The sequence below is a fragment of the Harmonia axyridis genome, chromosome 3, assembly GCF_914767665.1.
Source record: "Harmonia axyridis chromosome 3, icHarAxyr1.1, whole genome shotgun sequence".
NCBI lineage: Eukaryota > Metazoa > Arthropoda > Insecta > Coleoptera > Coccinellidae > Harmonia > Harmonia axyridis.
The window spans coordinates 59,529,608-59,553,143 of NC_059503.1; the positions used below are offsets into that span (position 1 = coordinate 59,529,608).

Consider the following 23,536-nt stretch of genomic DNA (forward strand, 5'->3'; position numbering starts at 1 on the left):
CCCTTTAAATGTTTATTCCCAAATTAATCAACAATTACATAGATAAATTGATAAATAAATGAATAAACATCCTAAAATCCACAAAAGTCCATGGATTCGAAGATATCTTTACATTTTTCGTATGTTTCGAATTCTAGAATTGGAAATAATGAACTACCATCCCTGCCCAATCCAGCCCCGCTTTCAAACAAACAAACCTGTTGAATCCACGTCTGTCGCCGGTTCCCCGAACCTACTACGGCCGCGTTTTTAACCGTCCCTGCAGACTTTTGACTTCTACGCCGGCTACCGCCGCTCGTTCGACGCCTCCCGGCGTGCGTGTCGCGTGAGTCACGCCATTCCGTCGCTAAAATCCGACCAGCGCGGTCGCATCGCATGGCAATCCCGAATTCCGAGCGGAGTTGACTGAGCGCGCACAGCAGAGACCCTCGTCCTCGTAGGTGAAAAATGAGACATTTCGTACGACCGTAAAAAAAGAAGTAATTCGACCGCGCGAGTGATAAGAGGCACGCCATGGAAGGATCGGCGTTTTAGCATTAGTAGAGGAAAAGAGGTAGTGTTAGTTTTGTTTGTTGTCCCGCGCATTTACTATGTTCCAAAGATGGGCGAATTTTCGTGCAGGTTGACTGTGATATGGATATTGCTAACATGTAAGTCGAAGAAGCGTACAAATAAAGATAATGTGTTCATTTATTGTTTTCCTGTCGTAGAAGATTTTCGGATGATTGTCACTCTTTGCGTATCCACAATTGTTAGTGTCAGAGCTTTCGGAATCTCTTAAAACACTTGCGTTCAACTACCCCCAAACCTCTTCAAATTCAAAAATTCATAAAATTTTAGTTGAACCAAGGGCGTATAAATGGGAGGTACTGGAGGTAATTACCCTCCCAAGATTTCCAAAATATAAAAATGCAGAATTCTAGCAAAGACTAAGAACAAAAATTTGAAGCCATAATCATTTTACTTCCCTTTGAAATCCACACGGCAGTAAATAATCGAACCCTTTTACGGTTTATGAGTTCATTATCGCTTTCAAGATGAGTACTTTTATTGCACTACGAGCACACGTCTATGTCCAAGGTTCATTAATTTCCTTCTGCTTTGTCGGATTCGCCCCTTATTTGCCATCTGTGATTTTTGCATTCGTCCGATGTACACTTACCCGTTGTTTTCGTTTTTTGTATTATTCTCGTCACAAAATTTCAGTACTGTAGTTATAAAAAAACTGAACTGAGTAACTCGCTAAACTACATGAACAAAATAATCCACTACCAAAATTACCCGTTGTTTTCGTTTTTGTATTATTCTCGTCACAAAATTTCAATACGCTAAACTTCATAAACAAAATAATCCACTACCAAAATTTCCAATAAAAATAATTCTCATAGCCCCCCTTTAAAATGTTCGGAGGATGTTTTTAATGTGAACATTAAAATCATTCTTCAGCAATATTTTACTGAAAAAGTTAACCTAAAAGATGTAAAATTGTACCAACCGTAAGGACAAAACTATTGAAAGGGGCAAAAATTCATTATTTTCAACAAAAAAAAATATCTCGAAAACGGTAAGACTTTTATAATTGGAATTTTGTCATAGCAGGTGGGTTATCCTTTGATCTACATTCTCATTCGATTTGACGTGGTCTTTACGGGACACCCTGTATATAGAAAAATTGTCGGGGCTTTGTTGTACAATTTATTGTGTTTCATTCAAATTGCAATTTACTTGTGAAGGCATCAGTTTCGAACTGACTATATCCACACGGTGTTCCTAAATTGGGGGTACAAATGAAAATGATAGATTTCGCGGATCATTTTACCTGAATTTTGGTATGTATTTACCTAGGTATTTACCCACCCTGCAGCGAAGATAAATAAAAATTTGAGCAACTCATTAAAGCACCATTTAAAAGTACGACTACTAGAACCACCCTGTATCTGGAAAACAAAGCGTTTGAGGGCTCATATTCATGGGACTTTTCATTCTCAAAATTATACAAGGAATCTCTTTTTTCTTCGTAATTCCAATTTAAGGAGTATAAGGTAAGATCAAATGAATTGGTAATAAAAACAAATATTTCAAGTAATTTGGTTCAAACTATGTTATCGAACTTTTTTTCTCACATTACAGATCTAATTGAACGTTGTCGTCAAAAATGTATTTTTTATTTACCCCCCAAAAAAAAAAAAAATATCTACGCCCTTGAGTTGACCAGTACAATTCTTGTACTGAACAACCCAATATGAAGTTGATGGTTCATAATATACCTAATGCTCTTACCAAATGTAATGCTAATTTTTTCATAAAAGCAAGATCTGCTGAGTTCACAAGTAAATGCTTTTTCATTTTAAAGGACCAGACAGCAGCTTAATAGAAAAATTGTCACCGGTTGATTTTTCTGCATTTTTTGGATTATGACCTCCTGAACAAGAAAATCTATGTACCCAACTCAATAATATGACTAGTTTTCGAGGTACAGGGTGTCGAAAATGGGATTTCTTTGAAGTAGTAGTCTTGAATGAAACACTTTCGCGCGACAAGTATTGCTTACCCATAAGGTAATATAAAATATAATTTTAGACTGGTTTTCGATAAAAATTGTTTTTAGATACTGGGTGTTCTAAAAAATGACTTTTTAAAATAATTGGCTATATTTCTGTTCGAGACATTTTGACAACTTTTGTAATAACAGTTGCCACCCTTAATATATTATCCTATGTATCTCAAAAACTGGTTATAACAAAGCCAATACTGTTTGACATTATAATAGCGTACTCCAACTAAGAGTAATAACAAAAAAAATGGAAAATTCTACGAACGATTTTTTTAAATACAGAACTTTTTTTTGTGGACCACTGGTAGTTTAGAAAAATGTAGAAAGCAACATTGGTCCAGTACCACACTTTCTGGTTTCTTGTAGTTTTGTCGTATCTGCTAACGAATTCGAGAAAAAAATTTCAAACAATTCTCTGGTAATCCATTCAGTAAGCTGTGATGAATAACCTCGTGAATTAATTATAAATTTTGGTACTTTTCACCCAATATCAAAAAAGTAGTACTAAAAGGAACACCCTGTATCTCGAAAACAAAACGTTTGCGGACCTTGAAAATTATCCAAGAAATCTCTCATATTTCTTTGAACACCCGGTATAACAACTTGTTTTTACCGATTTATATGTTTTTAGTTCTCTCCGTTTCCGAGAAAATCCTTTCAATTTTTTTGTTTCTATACATCCAAGACTTCCTATGATTACCGTGAAAATCTGATTGAAGTTATAAAAAAAATTCTTGAACAATTTTAAGTGTCATTCTGAAAATAATAATCAGAATCAACAGACTACGCGAAGTAACATCAAAAATATCATATTCCTCGATTGTTCTATAATTGTTCCTCAAGTGTTCTATAATACCTTAGAAGTTATTTTGATATATTTAGTCTCGATTTAGTCTTAAGAGCTTTTAAATGACATTAAACGTAGACATAATCCACTTGAATACTATTAGCTCGATACAATAGTTACGATGTTGTGATCTAATAAAAATAGAATTTCAATGTTAACGAATTGTAATTCACAATGCCAGAGAATACTTTCTAAAATATAAAAAGAATTGCTCAGAATCCTGATCAGTGACAAGTTTCCGATTTATATTTAATAATTTATTAATCATTGTTGAAGGTTTGAAGTGTATAATTATAATTGCCATTGAAGCTCAAGGAATAGTATTTTATTAGGCGTGAGGAACTCTCAATCCTTAGCTTGTCCATTCGTGCGCTATTGGAGACCACACAACTGTTGCATATAACATATAAGATGTAATTTATTCTGATGTTATATTCGGAACTTTTTGTTTTCGATATTCCGCATCGAAAACCATATAATACTAGCCATTGCTTGAAACTTTCCTACAAAATGATGAAATTTGAAAAGATATTCGAATATGACTTTAATTAATATGCATGATTTATCAATAATACCAGTTCTATACATTGCTATTCAGTTTCCGATTCTCTTCATTGAATAAAGACTAATTAAATCAAGTTAATTCAATGGAATTATCTTATTTTATATCTTTAGCAATGACCTGACAATGAACAATGAAATGATTCAACATATTTTTATATTTCCTTGAGACTAAGTCTTTGAGATCATCCATTGAATGTTATCATCTGATGTGTCGAAAATATCCTTTCACTTTTCAATGTTTAATATTGCATGTAGTACTTATTATAAATTCGATAAATGGTAAGAATAGAAGTACCGATAAACAATAATGAAAAATGGGTTGTAATCTAGTGGTTTGTATCCAATTTTTTTGTTTATATACTATATAAAACTGAATCAAATTTTGATTATTTTTTTTACGGAAATATATACGATAAGCCAAAAATATTATTACAATTGATCAAATACATGTGTATCTACTTGAGACACATTCATTGTTCATCACCATATTCAATGAAAATAATAAATACCATGAATAGCAAACAAATTCATTGTTTCTCCAATAATCGATTGCAAATTTATTGAGAACACCAAAATATTGTCGCATCAATTAGCAAAATAAAATGCGTATCGATCAGTCGATAAATATTTCTGATACATCATATCGAGAGCGGGTCCTTTTTATCGAAATTAATTATTATTGCATAGTTATCATGAATGGATTACAGCGTATCGAATTTCAGAATGCAGATTAATATATTTTGTTGAGATAATAGGAAAGAATTTATTTATTTACTAACGCCATTTGAAGAAACAATAACAATCTTCAGGTATTCAATAAATAATATAAAATTGGCTAACACCTGCACTTGGTATTGAATGAAGAAAATACAAAAAGAAAAAGAAGTACGATTTCAAAGTGTGTAATATCATACGATATTAATTATCTATCTGGTTAATGTATCAACAAAAATGCCATCAACATAACCATTGTCAAATAGATTTCCACGCTATTTCATAGGAATCATAATCGAAAGAAATAATAATAATAATAATAATAATGTTTATTTCATGATTAGTCTACATCCAAAACAAAATACAGTCATTTTACAATGTAAGAAAATATTGAAAGAAAAAAAAGAAAATCGTGACATGAAACAAACAGAAATCAAATTTTCTCGAAGGTGAGCTCCCGGAGGATTAAACCTTGTGTGAGAATCAAAAAAAAAAAAAGTACAAGTTTAAAAGTCTTGACGTAATTTCCACGAATTCTCAACAGACGGCAGATTAAAGGTGCTACACGAGTAGACTGACGACTCCAGGACTATTGATTCGATATGTTATAGGTGTTCTTTATGTCGATTATACTGGCTATGAAGTGTCTTGACTGACTCAGGATCCAACTTTTTATTTTCTTCTTAAATGCAGTCATTATACTAGGAATCTTCAAAACTTGAGGGATACCATTATAAACTCGAGGCGCAAGGAACAGGTGTGATCTCTGACCCTTCGTCCCACATGAGGTAGGCAATAATATGAGCTGTCCTCTATTTCTGGTGTCATGACCATGCTCATTGAAACTTGCAGACATAATGTTCTTCCTCTGGTGAACCGCAAGCGCCAGGAAAAACAACTGCCTCATATCCATTACAGCGGCAATCCTGAAGAGCTCGTCAGTTGGGAATCGATAGGGCTTGTTCAAAATGATTTTCAAAATCCACTTCTGTGTTATTTCGATCTTGTTTAAATGAGTTTTAACAATTCCTCCCCAGCCCAGCAAACCATAAGTCAAATGAGGCTGCACCAACACCAGATATAATGTTCTCAACAATTGGGCATCGCAAAACCTTCTGAGATTTTTAAATTTTTGTATCAGAGTTCTCAATTTATGGACTATTTTGTTAATTTGTTGTTTCCATCTAAGATGTTTGTCCAACACAACACCCAGGTATTTTACCGTGTCCGCTGAGTGTATCATGCAGTGATCGTCAACCACCAATGATGTAAAAGTGGGGCAAAATGCGACAGAGTGGCTGAAAGGAACGAAAACAGTTTTTTCTATATTCAGAGTCAAAATTTTAGACCGCAGGTATTTTGATATTAAGTTGAAGTCACTTTCCGCAAACATTTTCAATTCTTGCCATGTCTCCGCCTCCAGAAACATTGCGGTATCGTCCGCAAAAGAAATTATTCTTGACCTTGTCTCAAGTCCAAATAAGGAGTTCGTGTACAATAGAAACAGAATTTGGCCGAGAATGGTACCTTGGGGTACTCCAACAGTGACGGCAGTGAATGAGCTCAACGAATCCTCAATCTGAACGCATTGACTTCTCCCGGTCAAAAAACTTCTGAACCAATCCAGTGTATTCCCGACAAAACCATAGTCCTCCAGAGTTCTGAGCATCTCCTCATGATCGACCGAATCGAATGCCTTCGCTATATCGAGAAATATACATAAACATGGTTTAGATCTATCCAAACAGTCATATATCATAGATGTCAAATGCGCTATCGCGTCCTGTGTTGAAATTCCTCTCCGAAATCCATACTGCCGATCACTCAGGACATTACAGGCATCCAGAAACTTCATTGTTCTCTTGTGAACAACTTTTTCGAAAACTTTTGATAAGTTCGAGGTTAGAGATATAGGTCGGTAATTATTCATAAGCTGTTTACTTCCAGACTTAAATAGAGGTCTTATCAAGGCCGATTTAAATACCATCGGAAATTGTCCACTTTTTATTGAGAGATTTACAAGGTGTACTAATGGCTTTACTATATTTGGACCAATATGCTTTAAGGTTATTGAAGATATTTGATCCAATGAGAATGCAATGTCATCAAGGGAGAGTAGCGATATAGCGGTTTCACCCTTATGCGGTACTGATTATCCCTAATAAGGGTGAAACCGGTATATCGCTACTCTTCCTTGATGACATGCATTCTCCTTGGTTTACTTTCGATTATGATTCCTATGAAATAGCGTGGAAATCTTCTGTTTGACAATGGTTATGTTGATGGCATTTTTGTTGATACATTTACCAGAAAGATAATTAATATCATATGATATTACACACTTGGAAATCGTACCCCTTTTTGTTTTTGTATTTTCTTCATTTAAGGTATTCGCCTAATAGCCTAATAGGGAATTCAAAGAGACGAGAACAAACTTAATGAATAATAAATGAATAAGTTAATTCATAAATAGCATAAGTTAAAAGATACGTATACAAGTACATTTTTTTTGAGTACTCGTTTTCCGAACAGACTCTATAATTCTGTCGCATTATCTGTAATTTCAGGAGCTTTCGAGCACTTTTTCATTTAAGCGCCAATTGCTCCCTGCGACCTCCAAGAGTGCAATTGGAATACTTGAATCATCTAACTTATCAGTCTGTATAAATATGCACCTCAAATGAAGATGAAGGCTCCTCTATAAATAATTGGTTTACGTCTTAAATAAAAGTCAAAATATACGCTTACAGTTCGAGAAATTTAAAGTTTACACAAACAGAACTCTTCTCTACATCCTCAAATCTTTATTTACCCCAGCAAGCTATAATTTTTTCATCATGTCGTTGTTTACGATTCCATTCGGTTCATATGCAATTTAAATGATTCTATACCAATACCTACAGTAGTAAAAAACCAGTCAACCTCTTATTCGTCAGTACTCAATCAATCAAGCATATTCAAATTTCCTTATCTTGAACTAACACACTTGTTTCGAAGTTATCAGTTGAAATCCTAATACATATGATATGAATAATTTGTAAATAAACATTGTTTATTATTAGATAAATAAAAAAGAAAAACATTAATGTATTTCATTTTATAAAATGTAAAACATTTGCACAATTTTCAGTTTTTGAGAGCTATTTAATTGAATCGAGTGGTATATCATTTCGTCACAAATTCACAAATTTATATTTTTCGAATTTTGGGCCAGGAATGATCACAAATGATAAAATGCAAAAATTTCATGTGTATCGCTCAAATGCTTGTTACACTAAGTCAGTGAAAATCTCTTTTCCTGATTTTTTTAATTCTACTTTAGATCCTATTATATGTAAAAGGATTTAAATGGCTTTCAAGACAGTATTATCGCTTTTTTTCCTTTCCAATAATATATAACATGATATAATGTATAAATTTCTTACAAACTAAAAAAACAACAAATATTTCAGTTTCACACACAATTTGAAAATTTGGTGGCCACCAAATTCTCCGGATTTAACACAACAACGTTAGATTTTTTCAACATATCAACATTTTCGAATTGATAAATGTTGTTTTCTATATAGACAATGTGACCAAAAGAAAAAATCTAATGAAGTTAAATCCAGAGACCTTGGTGGCCACCGAATATTTTAATTATCTAAAGTTCACAGATTATTATAGATATGCTTCTTGGTTGATTTGCCGTGTAAAACTGTAACTTTTGATGATTTTTATAATTTGAATTGAATTGAAATTGAGAAATTTATATATGTATCATGTTATATATTTTTCAAAGGAAAAAAAGCAATTGTATTCGATATAAAAATTGTTTTGGTTTGCATTTGAAAAAACACACATTTGTATTATAACTTCAAAACTAATGGCAATGAAAAATAAGTGATTACACCAATGGATTCAACTCAAACAAGTGTCTGTAGGATGTTTTTGTTTCATTTCAATAGCACCAATAATAAAGAAGTTATGAGAACTTTTCTTTTCACGCCATTCTCCAATTTTCTCTCATAGTTTGAAAATCTGACTCTTAAAAATATCGAGATAAAAAAAATTTCAATCATTTTCATCTAGATCAAAGGGATTCTGAGATCCCCTCACTAGACAACGAATTTGGACACTCGATACAAAATAAGAAAGTAAACAAATCAAAAGACAACCTAATTAGAAAATTATAGAGTTGAAATCTATCTAATGAAGTATTCTAAGGCGTCTGAAAGTACAATTGAGAAAGAAGCAACTAGACAAATGATAAATTATGAATGCAGTTGAAATTTGTTTCTAAATGAAAAATTAAATTGAATTTTTTCAAAGATTCCACAAACGTTGAAATAACATGATACATAATCTTAAAAAAAAAAAAATTATTGAATCTGATCCGGTAGTCCGAAATGGAGTCGTTTAAGGAACGCAACCATCCATAAATAACAATTGTGAAATATTTGCAACGTTTGAATGATGGCCGAATCACAACAAAAGGCTCCATTACAACGCCTCTTTTTTTCAACCGTTCCGAACAACTCGTACAGAGAAATCCATCGTTAAAATGAACTGACCCCATAACTCCCCCATTCTGTCTGATTAATAGCTGAAATAGTCATAGTCTCGACTGGTTGACGTTTTGTTTCGAAACAAACGAACGCGTATTACGTTATTTTCAAAGCCTTCCGTGACCTCGTCGACGATTGATAAACTGGGTCTCAATATCTGACACTAGGAACAATTTGGTTAAGCAAAGGTTTTCCAAGTAGAGGTTTCATTTTGATGATAAAAAAAGAGTATATTTTGGGAGAAATCAGGGAGGTACAAAGTAAATTACATCAATTTTTTTTGCGATAAACGGAAAGTTAACAATATGTTTTTCATTTCATTCGCAAATTAAAAATATTTACTTTCTTCCGTGAAGATTAGTTTTTAAGGAAATTATGTGAAAATCCCATGAAAGTCGGTGATTTGTGAAAAGAAATATCTCTAAATTCGTTTCAAACTGAGCAGCCACGTTGTGGTGTTTCTTCTCAATGAACACTCTAAACTCAACAAGTATATTTTCAGGATGATCCTAACTAAACCATGAATGATATAATATAGCCAAAAATAAAGGGTGTTTTTTTTCGTTCGTTTTTTTGGTTTGGCAATTCATCATGAATAGACTCACGCCTGAACAACGCTTGCAAATAGTGCAATTTTATTTCGAAAATAATGGTTCTGTGCGGAATACGTATCGCGCACTACGTCCATTTTATTTTGTTTAGCGATGAAGCGCACCTCTTGTTGAATGGCTACGTCAACAAAGAAAACTGCCGCATTTGGAGTGAAGCTTATCCTCAAGCGTATGTCAAAACACCGTTACATCCAGAAAAACTGACTGTTTGCTGCGCTTTATGGGCTGGTGGAATCATTGGTCCGTACTTCTTCAAAAACGATTATGGCCAGAACGTTAAAGTCAATGGTGATCGGTATAGAGCCATGATTACTAACTTTTTCATTCCTGAATTGAACAACCATGATGTCCAGGAGCTGTGGTTCCAACAAGACGGGGCGCAACATGTCACACAGCTCGTGCCACAATCGATTTATTGAAAGACATGTTTGGTGACCGCCTAATTTCACGTTTTGGACCTGTGAATTGGCCTCCAAGATCTTGTGATTTAACACTGCTAGACTATTTTCTGTGGGGCTATTTAACGTCATTGGTCTATGCGGATAAGCCACAAAGCCTTGACCATTTGGAAGACAACATTCGCCGTGTTATTGCCGATATACGGCCACAAATGTTGGAAAAAGTCATCGAAAATTGGACGTCCAGATTGACTACATCCGAGCCAGCCGTGGCGGTCATATGCCAGAAATCATATTTAAAATGTGATGCCACAAGATTATCTTGCGGATAAATAAAATTCATGTCAATCGAATAATCCATCGTTGTTTTATTGCAATTTAAAGTTCTATAGCTCTAAAAAAACACCCTTTATTTTGAGAGAAATCAAGGAGGTACAAAGTAAATAAAATCGATTTTTTTTGCGATAAATGGAAAGTTAACAATTTTTTTTTCATTTCATTCGCAAATTAAAAATATTAACTTTCTTCCATAAAGATTATTTTTTAAGGAAATTATGTGAAAATCCCATGAAAATCGGTGATTTGTAAGAAGAAATATCTCTAATTTCGTTTCGGACTGAGCAGCCACGTTGAGGTGTTCCTTCTCAAAGCACTGATAGTAATTTCACTCTAAACTCAAGAAGTATATTTTCAGAATGATCCTAACCAAACCATGTAATATAGCCAAAAATAATAGCAATTTTTGGAACATTCTTCGAAAGCCGATGAAGCTTGAAGAAAATAATGATATTCTGTCTGCTTCTTTTTCGAAACGACCTTGTTACGCTTATGTAACTCGATGGTGTAGCTCCTGCAGTTGTAGCCGTTCAAAACTAAGATCTAGATGAAACGATATTCCAACTTGTTATTCGATAACACCCGATAAACCTTGATACCTTAAAACGAACGGAAAAAAAATAACAACATTGGGACAGTTTTGCAACAATCCGTTTCAAAGTTGCGACATTCGTTTTATGCAAGACGCTGATTAAGAAACGCTTACGTTACGAATGGTTGGGTAAAATCATCAAAGTTGCGGTAAAACCGTTTCCTTCGAAGAGAGCAAGATTTTCAGTAATTTTGTTATTAGAGTTAACAATAACTGTGAGAATGATAGAAGGACATCAGTATTTCTAACTGTTGTCCAATTCGTTAATTAGGTTTGATGAGACAGAAATAACTGAACTTGTGTTTTCAAATAACAAAAAAATGCTGATATTAGAGTTAAATTATGGTGCAATCGGCGCTTGTCTCTGGTATATTTTCGTTGGAACTACACTTAAGTACTGGCTCAACGATAATTTTTGCACCTTTATCATTTGTATGTTTCGATACCAAACTACATCATGGTATATTTCAAAAATATGAGAGGATCAAATTCAATTATTAGTAACGACGATTCCAAGGCTTTTTATTGAAAATAGAACACCAAATAATATTAGCAGAAAATAATCAAAAAAAATTTACTATAAAATTATTATGGTTCATCAATTTTTTTTTCTTGGCAAATTTTGATCATTCACGAACAATTTTTGAATTCACTTGGTACACTATCGGGAACATGCATGAAAATGATTAAATATTATCGAATGATAATAAGAAGACTATTCAAACACCAAAAATTGGCAATCCGTTTGATTGACGTCAGAAATAAGAAAACAAATTTCCGGAAAAACCAAGTGAAATAAACATGGGATATTAATAAAGCCAAATAATAATATTATAAAGCATTTTCACTGAAGACAAGAAGAAATTAGATCAATTTAATTATTTGGCCATTGAAATTTTTCATGATTTATCATTTCCAATAGTCACAATGCGGCTAAACAAGATTATCGTTCGAACAAATACAAATACATATAAAGGGTGTTTTTTTTTTTTGAGCTATAGAACTTTAAATTGCAATAAAACAACGATGGATTATTCGATTGACATGAATTTTATTTATCCGCAAGATAACTTTTAATCATGATTTCTGGCATATGACCGCCACGGCTGTCTCGGATGTAGTCCAATCTAGACGTCCAATTTTCGATGACTTTTTCCAACATTTGTGGCCGTATATCGGCAATAACACGGCGAATGTTGTCTTTCAAATGGTCAAGGGTTTGTGGCTTATCCGCATAGACCAATGACTTTACATAGCCCCACAGAAAGTAGTCTAGCGGTGTTAAATCACAAAATCTTGGAGGCCAATTCACAGGTCCAAAACGTGAAATTAGGCGGTCACCAAACGTGTCTTTCAATAAATCGATTGTGGCACGAGCTGTGCGACATGTTGCGCCGTCTTGTTGGAACCACAGCTCCTGGACATCATGGTTGTTCAATTCAGGAATTAAAAAGTTAGTAATCATGGCTCTATACCGATCACCATTGACTGTAACGTTCTGGCCATCATCGTTTTTGAAGAAGTACGGACCAATGATTCCACCAGCCCATAAAGCGCACCAAACAGTCAGTTTGTCTGAATGTAACGGTGTTTCGACATACACTTGAGGATTAGCTTTACTCCAAATGCGGCAGTTTTGTTTGTTGACGTAGACATTCAACCAAAAGTGCGCTTCATCGCTAAACAAAATAAAATGAACGTAGTGCGCGATACGTATTCCGCACAGAACCATTATTTTCGAAATAAAATTGCACTATTTGCAAGCGTTGTTCAGGCGTGAGTCTATTCATGATGAATTGCCCAACCAAACTGAGAATAAATCACTTGACAGCTGTTAAATCGGTCGCCATCTTGAACAGTAATGCCAACTTAAAGTTATACACCTCGAAAAAAAAACACCCTATATATCACAATCCGACAACGTAATCTAACCATGTTGGTATACTCCCTCTATCTATGTTTATTACTCTATGGTGCACACACCAGGTGACACATGCTAGCTGGGAAAGTATGAAGTATGTAATGATTCGCTTCCCGACTGCTTTGAAGGTTAGAAATCCTTGGATTACCTACCGATTGTGAGTAAACAATAAGGATTATCAGCGCCAAAATTCCTAAACAATCCTGGCGAATGAACGCTGACAAATTTTCGGACGAACGTTGTGAATATTCGCACCCGAGATTTTCGGCCCTCCACCGATCCGAATCTATTATTAGACGGATTATTCAGCGGGGAATAATTCAATCTCTCGTTTCCGCCTCCAAGTTCCTTGAACCTTATCATCGCCTCCGTGGATCGCGTATCGTCTTTCGGCGAGGGGTACTCCAGACGGCCCTCGTCAAGGACGTCCCGATAGTGATACGACGACGAGCGGTTTCCGGACGATTTACGATGCAGGAATGTCGGGGGGGTGGTGGGCGTCGGTGGCGGTCCTTCAGAGGGGGGCGGCGGGGGCGCACAGTTTAGTCTGTAGTACGCTACGAACCTGGCTATCGGACCGATTGAAGGTCTTTACGGACGCCTGTTGATGACGCGGGAACTGGGTCGCTTTAAGTACACACCGTAGAGGTTACATGGGAATCGTTTTGGAACATCAACCCATCAACGGATAGACATTTTCACGTTTGAAACGACATATAGAGGGTGCATATGAATATTTGCGAAAAAATTTGGAGGGCGGTTCCTTGTCAAAAAATAGGGTGGGTCGTTCATATGAACTTTTTTTTTGAACCCCTCCTGATGTCCCCTAAAGATGGCACCTAAAAAGTAGTTTTTAATTTGTGAAAAGTTTATAATTTTTTTTTTTTGTTACGTTCATTCTATATTTGTAGCAGTTAAAAAAAAATCGTTTTGACATCCGGCCATTGAATAAATTTAAGGTCGAAAATAATTCCAGCCTCCCCAACTCTGGCGTATTATTTGTTGGTTATTTTGTTTCTCGAAAACTGTGAATTTTAGTGAATATTTCCCTCCTGTCAAAAATTCTATGTAAATGGAATGCAATTATCGAAAATTAAAGCGAATATTTCCATCCTGTCAAAAATTCAATGTATATGGAGAACAATTATCGAAAATTACAGCGAATATTTCCCTCCTGTCAAAAATTCTATGTATCTGGAGAACAATTATCGAAAATTACAGCGATAATTGCATTGTAGGAAGCGAAACTGCACTGCGATAATTGTTCTGTTCATAGATGCATAGTTTCTATGCATCTTACACAGTTCGAATCTATGGCAATTCCATTCTACATCAGTTTGACAAGTGATGTAACAGTTTATTCGGGAAATATTCCCCCGAATTACACTCGTGCATCAAAATGACCGGATAATTTCGCATTCCAGCGTGTTTTCCTTGAAAAACTGCATTCGGTCATTTTCATTTTTGGAGAAAGAGCCCTCCACCTTCGGTGTCAGGCTCTTTCTCCAAAAATGAAAATGAACTCATGCAGTTTTTATGACAACACGCTGTCATGCAAAATTATCGGTAATTTTGATGCACTTGTGCAATTACTTACGAATATTTCCCTCTTGTCAAAAATTCTATGTATCTGGAGAACAATTATCGAAAATTACAGCGATAATTGCATTGTAGGAAGCGAAACTGCACTGCGATAATTGTTCTGTTCATAGATGCATAGTTTCTATGCATCTTACACAGTTCGAATCTATGGCAATTCCATTCTACATCAGTTTGACAAGTGATATAACAGTTTATTCGGGAAATATTCCCCCGAATTACACTCGTGCATCAAAATGACCGGATAATTTTGCATTCCAGCGTGTTTTCCTTGAAAATGAACTCATGCAGTTTTTATGACAACACGCTGTCATGCAAAATTATCGGTAATTTTGATGCACTTGTGCAATTACTTACGATAATTGCATTGTAGGAAGCGAAACAGCACTGCGATAATTGTTCTGTTCATAGATGCATAGTTTCTATGCATCTTACACAGTTCGAATCTATGGCAATTCCATTCTACATCAGTTTGACAAGTGATGTAACAGTTTATTCGGGAAATATTCCCCCGAATTACACTCGTGCATCAAAATGACCGGATAATTTTGCATTCCAGCGTGTTTTCCTTGAAAATGAACTCATGCAGTTTTTATGACAACACGCTGTCATGCAAAATTATCGGTAATTTTGATGCACTTGTGCAATTACTTACGATAATTGCATTGTAGGAAGCGAAACAGCACTGCGATAATTGTTCTGTTCATAGATGCATAGTTTCTATGCATCTTACACAGTTCGAATCTATGGCAATTCCATTCTACATCAGTTTGACAAGTGATATAACAGTTTATTCGGGAAATATTCCCCCGAATTACACTCGTGCATCAAAATGACCGGATAATTTTGCATTCCAGCGTGTTTTCCTTGAAAATGAACTCATGCAGTTTTTATGACAACACGCTGTCATGCAAAATTATCGGTAATTTTGATGCACTTGTGCAATTACTTACGATAATTGCATTGTAGGAAGCGAAACAGCACTGCGATAATTGTTCTGTTCATAGATGCATAGTTTCTATGCATCTTACACAGTTCGAATCTATGGCAATTCCATTCTACATCAGTTTGACAAGTGATGTAACAGTTTATTCGGGAAATATTCCCCCGAATTACACTCGTGCATCAAAATGACCGGATAATTTCGCATTCCAGCGTGTTTTCCTTGAAAAACTGCATTCGGTCATTTTCATTTTTGGAGAAAGAGCCCTCCACCTTCGGTGTCGGGCTCTTTCTCCAAAAATGAAAATGAACTCATGCAGTTTTTATGACAACACGCTGTCATGCAAAATTATCGGTAATTTTGATGCACTTGTGCAATTACTTACGATAATTGCATTGTAGGAAGCGAAACAGCACTGCGATAATTGTTCTGTTCATAGATGCATAGTTTCTATGCATCTTACACAGTTCGAATCTATGGCAATTCCATTCTACATCAGTTTGACAAGTGATGTAACAGTTCATTCGGGAAATATTCCCCCGAATTACACTCGTGCATCAAAATGACCGGATAATTTCGCATTCCAGCGTGTTTTCTTTGAAAAACTGCAATCGGTCATTTTCATTTTTGGAGAAAGAGCCCTCCACCTTCGGTGTGGGGGTCTTTCTCCAAAAATGAAAATGAACTCATGCAGTTTTTCACGCTGTCATGCAAAATTATCGGTAATTTTGATGCACTTGTGCAATTACTTTACAAGGGACCTTATTTGTTAAGAATGGATCAGTCTATTCAAAATTAATTTTTTTATTGTAAAATATGAGTATAGAAAAAAATATTGCGAAACAAGATTGAAGGGTGGCTTTTATCACCTCTTGGAATTTGGAATCATAGACGAACACCACCCAAAATTTTCTGAATGCCTTCTCGCCCGCATAAAATGTCAGCTTAATTTCATTTTTGAGAATTTTTTGGTTTATGAAAAAAAATTAAACCCTACTTTAGGAGGCTGTAATTAAGCAGGGGGGCTCAAAAAAAAAGGTTATATGAAAGACACATTCTATTTTTTGACAAGGAATCACCCTCTAAATTTTTTTGCAACTCTTCAAATACATGCTGTATAATGGGAGCTTTTTAAGAACTTGAGAACTTTAAATGATAATACAAGAAAGAAATATTGTTGAAATTGATTTTTCATTTCCATAATCTGATAGACAATTACATGGCATTCATTTTTTAAATATGATTTCCGGCATATGTCGGCCGCGGTTACATAACCCAATTTTTTCACTACTTTTTACAATAAATGAATAAATGAAAACAGAACATCAGTCAGCATATCCCGATAGGGCACGACATTCACCGTAAGTGCAGCTCCTTACTCGTTTGGAGAGAAATAAAAACTGATGATGCCGCCAGCGTGTAAATCGAACCAAATAGTAGTCAATTTAATTGGATGTAATGGTGATTCGTTAATGGCTTGAGTATTGTCTTTGAACCCTTATATGGTAATTTTGCTTATTGACGAATTAATTAAACAGAATTAAGATCCATCACTATTCAATATTCTTCGATGAAAATGTTCATCTTCGGCCTGTTTCAAATTAGCCCAATCAGCAAAAATGCGACGTAAACGATTGGTTTTAATTCTTGCACGAGCTGTATTTTGTAGGAACTTAAGACAAAATCCTTACGTAAAATATTCCGCGTAGTAGAGGACAAAGGCCAACAAGTTGAGAACGGCGAAGTATCAACATATCGGATCGAGTCCTGTAAGAGAAAACGCGGAGGAAATTTAAATGACAGCTATTCTATTTCCGTTTTTTTTATTCAAATAACAATTGTTTCGCTTCACAACAGCTTCTTCAGATTTTACATTATTGGAAATGTAGAATCTGAAAAAGCTACTGTGTAGCAAAATTAACTTGAAGTTGTTGCTCATTTTCAGCATAGTTGTAGAAACAAATGATCTGTTTTCCTTTACGATGTTATGTCGCCAGACGAAATAATCAACGGATTAATAGTCTCATTTACTTCGAATTCTTCGACCAATTTAAATTAACCCGTTAAAAGCTGGAGTTTCAATATCCATTATTTTCGTATACTCGTCGATATTAGCAATATTCGAATATATTTGGTGACTCATTTTCAGCTGCACATTCAGAGAAACTGATTAATGAAATTCCGTTCAAATGAAGAATCAATGGGTGCACACCGTAATCCAACAAAATAAATGAAGAGTGACTATTCAACCACACAATTTCAAATTTTTAGATACGAGTTGAATGATAAATATGCATACTTCGTGTACGTAGAAGTTTGACAGATCAGAATAACAGGAATATTAGATTGATAACAATAAATGGACGTGTAGTGGTAGCTTACACATAGTTCAATAACACAGAAGATGATGATTCATTCGTTTCCGTTTACGTAGGAGATCTAGCGACAACATATAAACACACGTCTTCCAGCGATGTCTTTCAGCGTTAGTTCTAAACGTATTTTATTCATAAATAATTAAATTTCTAAGCCAATATTGACCATAGTTGCAAAATTTCTTGAGCATTCAAAACAAATTATATCAATTCAAAATTTCAAAAATAAACTTTCTAAATATTCAAGGACCGTCCTAGAATTTTCTTAGTTCATATTTTAGAATGCCTATAAGTACTAAAAATGTTCTTACGCTATCTACAGCTTTTCGTAGACACCACAAAAGCTATCAGCAAAAATCGGTTGCTATTATGAATAGATATTTATTTGTTAATGATATCAAACACTGTTATAATACCAGAGGTAAATTTTTGTTAGCACCTAAAAATCACAGTACTTCGTATTATCAAATAAATCTGTAGTATATGGGTTGTAAAATTTTTAATAAGTTACCTGTGGAAGTACAAAATTCTCCAAATTTATTTATAGAGGGTTAAGTCATTACTTTTGGATAAGAATTGCTATTATATTTCTGAGTTTTTCTAATGAATATGTTTATTTTGACGTTTTATTTTTTTATACGCTCTGTATATTCAACATAAGAAATAAAGATTATTATTTCAAATTTCTATACCTCGAAAATCCAAGAATTTTGAACATTAAAAAACGAGGATATTGACATGAAGTCCAGGAGAGTGGAGGGTCGGGATAAAAACATTCAAAATAAACAAAAATATTCACTTTTTAGAATAAATATGTACAGAAATGTCAGGAGATGATTCCTCACAATATTCTAATATGAATTGTTCCATAAATATATGTCTGTAAACGCTTCGTTTCCAAGATATAAGGTGTTAAAGTTATAACGGGTGTTTTTTTTTGAGGTATATAACTTTAAGTTGGCATAACTGTTCAAGATGGCGACCGATTTAACAGCTGTCAAGTGATTTATTCTCAGTTTAGTTTGGCAAATCATCAACAACATAGCCTGAACAACGCTTACAAATAGTGCAATTTTATTTCGAAAATAATGGTTCTGTGCGGAATACGTATCGCGCACTACGTCCATTTTATTTTGTTAAGCGATGAAGCGTACTTCTGGTTGAATGGCTACGTCAACAAACAAAACTGCCGCATTTGGAGTGAAGCTAATCCTCAAGTATATGTCGAAACACCGTTACATCCAGAAAAACTGACTGTTTGGTCCGCTTTATGGGCTGGTGGAATTATTGGTCCGTACTTCTTCAAAAACGATGATGGCCAGAACGTTACAGTCAATGGTGATCGGTATAGAGCCATGATTACTAACTTTTTCATTTCTGAATTGAACAACCGTGATGTCTAGGAGCTGTGGTTTCAACAAGACGGCGCAACATGTCACACAGCTCGTGCCACAATCGATTTTTTGAAAGACATGTTTGGTGATCGCCTAATTTCACGTTTTGGACCTGTGAATTGGCCTCCAAGATCTTGTGATTTAAAACCGCTAGACTACTTTCTGTGGGGCTATGTAAAGTCATTGATTTATGCGGATAAGTCACAAACCCTTGACCATTTGGAAGACAACATTCGCCGTGTTATTGCCGATATACGGCCACAAATGTTGGAAAAAGTCATCGAAAATTGGACGTCCAGATTGGACTACATCCGAGCCAGCCGTGGCGGTCATATGCCAGAAATCATATTTGAAATGTAATTACACAAGATTTTCTTGCGGATAAATAAAATTCATGTCAATCGAATAATCCATCGTTGTTTTATTGCAATTTGAAGTTCTATAGCTCTAAAAAAACACCCCTTATATGATGGAGGAATCGATTCTTCTACTGAAAAATGCCTAGGGCTCGGTGTATACGTATAATCACCTAAAAAGCCTAGAGCCGAGTCCTATGAAAACCAGATGAGAGAAGTTTGATACAATTAATGTTCCAACTTACAGTTTTTCGTTAAAAAAAAATGGCAAAACAAATTCTCATTTCAAACAATTGTCATTATCATTGTTGATTTCTTTTCCTTTCTGGCTAAAGGAGAAGATATGGACAGGAAGAGGTGGCTACTGATTAGGCTCGTTAAAAAAACAAGCGGGTTCAACGTTCTCTTAGACAGTATTTTTTTATAATCAATTTAAACGACCGCTCACGACAACTTAACCCGGAAATCCAGAATTGAAGCAGAGGTTATTATTGTTCTATCTAGAATGCATAATTCCAATTATGGGCAACGTAGAGACGATTCATGCCGAATTCAAATTCTATAGAAAAAGGTATAAGGCTTAAATATATGTATATTGTTAATTATAAATGAAAACTTCAATTTTTAAAGTTTTGAAACAATGCCTTTAGCCGAATTAGTTCCGACTAGTAATAGATATTCGATGCAAATTAATGAGACCAATATAAACTGGTGCATAGATTATCTATCGGAGTGAAAATATATAATTAGTAAAAACTGTTAACTACGCATCCAACAAGCCCGTAGAAAACTAACGGAAAAAAATTCAAAGTTCAAAAATAATTGGTGAAAGTTTTATAATTCAGAACGGTGATTATCAAATTATAATTAAACAAATTTCCTGCATAAGTGATCTTATTTAAATTCGACATAATTTGAAATATGTGCATTAAAAAAATCCAATAAACTGCAAGTGTAGATACTTATAAATTCGAAATGATGTCGAGATTCCTTCATTAAATCACTAACTAATTTGAAAACCAATTTTGTCACAAAATAAATACCCTATTACCTAAGAATTCAGGCGATAAAGTTACCAAAATATCGTGGACATGCTTTTGCTTGGAAATTAGCCGATTATATAATAATTTAGGAAAACAAGAGACCACAGGGTGATTGAGTATTTTATTATAGAGAACTAAATTCGTGTGATTATTCTACATACCAACTTCATTTCATCATTTTTTTTTTCTAAAATTAGAACGAAATTGATGTTTTAAAAAGTAAAAACCAATCGAATAATCAAGAAATTTATGTTTCAAATTATATATACTCAATGGATTTTTGTTGGGAGGCGCAAAGGTAATCGAAATTATAATTCTGCTCATCTTGCTATTATTAAAGCTTTAGTATGTCCAATTTCAGGGGGGCCCGGGCCCCCCGGCCCCCCTGGATGTACTTGAATTGTGAAAATAACCTATAAATGACAAAATGAAAACTACTATGAAGGACAAACAAAACATAATCGAGATGAAAAAGGTCTTGTGAATAATTATTTTGGAAATTATAATATCCTGCAATTTAATGAAAAAAATTATATTTAATCCCAACTTGATCACATAAATTTTTTGATGATGATGACGATGAAAATTTTTGAGCAAAAAATCAATAAGTTTTATTTTATGTTTCAGATGTTTCCTATTCAACTGCTATAAGGTGCTATCGATGTAGCCTTACAAAAACTAACCTTTACCTAACAGAACCATCAGGACTGTGTTCCGAATTCGACTATTCGGACAGATTTATTGTTGACTGTCCAGAGTCAACATTCTGTGTCAAAAAAACTTACCAGGCCAAAATTGCAGGTAATTTTAATTTGATATGTTTCAATTAATTTGAGGACCATGAAAATAAATCGACAAATAAGATGATGAAATTCATCAAATATATGAATAAAGATATCAAGAATAAAACTTCTACTTTTTGTCAATAAGAATGGAATAAAAATAACTTTGACATTTATAAAATAGCACATTGCCAAAAATTATGGCAGCCTCAGTTTGAGAACTTGAATCCTTTTTTTTTTTAGTTTTTATTTTGAAAACTCTAAGGAATATCGAATCGAAGGAAAAGACCTCGAATGTATTATATGTATATTCTATTCTTATCAACCAATCGTATCTTTCTTCAAAAATTTGGTAAATAAATCCAACGGTACCCCGGTATTCTCCGCCCCTGACCTTTGAAAAAAAATATTACTAGTTAAGATAGTTTCAAAAGTAATAACAATGCTTCAAAGGTGATTTTGAGTTATTTTGTGATTTCCAAGATATTAAGAAAGAACGATTTTCTTTTTCAAACTGTAACGCCCTATATTTGGTAACTAAGCATTTGACGACCTACGTTCATGGGAACTTTTTTTTAATGGTGCCAGGAACCCCTTGAATTTTTTTGGCGTTATACCCTGTATAATAATTATAATTTTGAATTAAAATACGCAGGTTACTCTATGTCAATTGTAACATGTTTACTGTCGTGTTAGATCTCATTCTGGCATTCATTTTACAATGTTCAATAAATTTGATCTTATTAAATGGAACATGTTTCCAACCTACTACAATGAAATTAGCTGCATATAGAAGAATTGTTATGCGGATTCACACAAGATGATAAATTTATATCTTAGAAAATTTGAGACTAAAAATACCAGAAATCACTAAAAATAAAGTTGAAATATTGATAGAAAATTATGATTTGAGAAATTATTCGATTTCATTTGCTCCCTAATCATGAATATAATAGAGCACATATGCTTAGAACTATTAAAACAAAACATCAAGGTGAAGGATTAAAACAAAATAAAAGTAAACAAGGCGAATAAATGAACATGCAAGAATCAAACAGTCAACAGGTGGAGTATAAACTGTTGAAGGAAATTGAAAGATTGGCGATATTATTAACATAAAAATCAAACAAGATTAAACAAGGCAATTTTGATATCGATTTTACATGTTAATATTAAAAAAATAATAGAATTATTTTTGTTGCAGGCTTGAGAAATGGCACCGATAGATTTTGTGCCTTCCAAAAATTCGAAACCCACGAAATTGTCAATAGGGAATGGATACCTAAGGTGATAATAGAAGAACCATACGCAGAAAACTGTACCGTGATAAATGACCAAGGGCTTCGGACAGGATGGACCGAAGAATGTTATTGCAAAACGGATCTGTGCAATGAGGCCCCCCAATTTCAAAGCGTCGGATCTCTAACTATTTTAATTTTATCAGCTGTGATAATATTGAGAAACATACCATTGCTAGATTAAGATATGCTTACATTGACAATATATTAGTCAAATTGTAAAAGAGTCATTTTATTAAATAAAAATATTTTTAGCAAATCTTGATGATGAAATACACGAGTTTCTTTTTTTTATGTTGATGATAATAATAATAAAGTTTATTGATCCTTTCTTTCCTTTTATTTTCTTAATATTTATAATAAAGTTTATTGATTCTTTTCAGACTGTACAAAGTATAGGACAAGTCAGTATAAAAAATCACTCACAAAAAGAAAAGGAAAACTAACTAATATCGGATGTCACTCTTCCACATGAATTCAAAGTACTATCATTCAAATATTCTGATACAGAATAATAACTTCTGCCATAGTATAAACATAAGGAAAGGATAGTAAGCCAGTGTAGTGCTTTTTTCGATTTTGTTTTTGTTGAGCGCCATCTAGTTGTACTCACGTTTAACTCGAATTTTACTGTCAAAAAAGTGGAGCCCTCTGAAAAAATT

At 34.1% G+C, this 23,536-nt stretch overlaps 2 protein-coding genes and 1 long non-coding RNA gene across 3 annotated transcripts in view; 2 read left to right on the top strand and 1 right to left on the bottom strand.

Moving 5' to 3' along the window:
* The window catches only part of LOC123675569 (rabankyrin-5), a 47,384-nt gene that overhangs the window by 21,879 nt on the left and 1,969 nt on the right, over window positions 1-23,536 (bottom strand). The gene's annotated exons all lie outside the window — the stretch shown is intronic.
* On the top strand, window positions 275-23,147 carry LOC123675573. The gene is made up of 3 exons (XM_045610950.1): window positions 275-650; window positions 21,422-21,595; window positions 22,781-23,147. Exons 1-3 carry the CDS (start codon window positions 602-604, stop codon window positions 23,056-23,058), a joined length of 501 nt encoding a protein of 166 aa, XP_045466906.1. The 5' UTR covers window positions 275-601; the 3' UTR covers window positions 23,059-23,147.
* On the top strand, window positions 5,040-5,481 carry LOC123675574. Its single transcript, XR_006746786.1, has 2 exons — window positions 5,040-5,237; window positions 5,291-5,481. It is a non-coding gene; the product is annotated as an uncharacterized LOC123675574 (long non-coding RNA).

Bases quoted from the DNA above. Each gene is read 5' to 3' on its own strand.
- LOC123675573 (XM_045610950.1), top strand. From the start codon at position 602: ATGGGCGAATTTTCGTGCAGGTTGACTGTGATATGGATATTGCTAACA. The intron at 651-21,421 runs GTAAGTCGAAGA...TTTATGTTTCAG, and splicing joins GATATGGATATTGCTAACAT to ATGTTTCCTATTCAACTGCT. The intron at 21,596-22,780 runs GTAATTTTAATT...TTTTTGTTGCAG, and splicing joins TTACCAGGCCAAAATTGCAG to GCTTGAGAAATGGCACCGAT.